The 1480-nt window shown below is 27.9% G+C and overlaps 1 protein-coding gene across 1 annotated transcript in view; it reads right to left on the reverse strand.

Annotated features, from left to right (window-relative positions):
* LOC104743399 (auxin response factor 19-like) overlaps nucleotides 1–492 on the reverse strand; it is a 7950-nt gene extending 7458 nt beyond the window's left edge. Inside the window, exon 1 of the mRNA XM_010464486.2 lies at nucleotides 104–492. Within this exon, the coding sequence (XP_010462788.1) occupies nucleotides 104–146 (43 nt within the window). The 5' untranslated portion in view covers nucleotides 147–492. The remainder of the gene's footprint in view (nucleotides 1–103) is intronic.

Raw genomic sequence — 1480 nt, forward strand, 5'->3', positions numbered from 1 at the left:
AAAAAGAAAAAAAAAAAAAAAAATAGTGAAATGCAGAAACTGTAATTGAACTCCAAACCCAGAAAAAGGTTGAGAAAGAAATTGAATTCAAGAATTGTTGTACCTTCGTTGGAATTGGGAAGAAACCCATTTGATGGAGCCTTCATGGTTTATTAGAAACAAAAAAACAAAAAAAAAAAAACTTTGGAAACAGAGTTCTTCTTCTTCAGCCAAAATAAACAACGAATCTGTTGTTATTAGCTCTCTGCTACTCTAAAAGGGGAAGAAGAAAAAAGAGAGAAGAGAGAGCATGAGAAACTAAAACAATGATTTTGAATACAAAAATCGTTCCAGTAAGAAAGATTAAAAAAAAAAAAAAAGGATTCTTTTTTTTTTTAGCTCATAACAAATATTTTGAAGCTTCAGAGCAAAAAATTTAAGCTCTTAAAAAAAAAAAGCTTTAAAACTTTAATTTCGTGTTTCTGCAGATTCTCAAGTGTTTCTTTTTTAAATAATTTTGGGGTTTTATTATTATTAAAGGATTGGGATCGGAATCGGATACATGCGAGAGAAGATGAAATATTTTCTTATGCCCTCTGACGTGGCACCCCCCACTTGATGTCTTCTTCTTGTCCGTCCCCACCCCTTTTTTATTACTCTTCTCTTTTTTTTTTTTTTTTTTTTTTTTATGTCTTTATTGTTGTAATTTGATGTTGTTGGAAAATAAAAATAGTCCATGGTTTTAAAAAAAAAAAAATTCTGTTAACTTTCCCTCGTTTTCTAAACATATTTTTATTTTTATTCATGTAACTATAGAAAATATTGTTTAATGTCATATTAATTAGTTGAATAACCGGATTTGTTGAGAATACTTGGATTAGGTTCGGCGGATCGACAAGTGCAAAGCCAAATGAAGTAAATTTTTAATACTATTCAAATAACTAAATCCAAAATTAAAAGATGTACCACTTTGTTCTTTATGTTAGGATTCTTTGTTATCATTTAGATTATAAAAATGTTTAAAATTATTTTAATATTCGTATAAACGAACAAGATCATAAAAGCTCACGCATATTTGTTGATATTATCATGAATATATTTAGATATTAGAATACTATTATGGATTGGTCGAAACCGTATAATGCATGAAAAAAAAAAAAGACATTGGAAATATATTATTATTTAAATGCATTACGAAAATAGTATTTTAATTACTTGATTATGATTAGAATAATATTCCTTTTGATACGCAATGGAGCACCCACTAGCCGCAAAAGGAGGAGAACTCCACATGTTTACAGAGCTACGGACATCATTATACTCCAATTAAAGCTTAGCTTCATGTGTAATAATTATATTTTTCAGGATTTATATTTACTTTATTAATCTTCTGAACTTTTTTTAATCAAATTGTACTTCTATAATAAAGTGTTCTTTTCTACTAAAATTAAGATGTATAAAGTGCTTTACAATTAATCTGGACGGGGAGTAGAGTAGTTCC

The sequence above is a fragment of the Camelina sativa genome, chromosome 14, assembly GCF_000633955.1.
Source record: "Camelina sativa cultivar DH55 chromosome 14, Cs, whole genome shotgun sequence".
NCBI classification, from domain to species: Eukaryota; Viridiplantae; Streptophyta; class Magnoliopsida; order Brassicales; family Brassicaceae; genus Camelina; species Camelina sativa.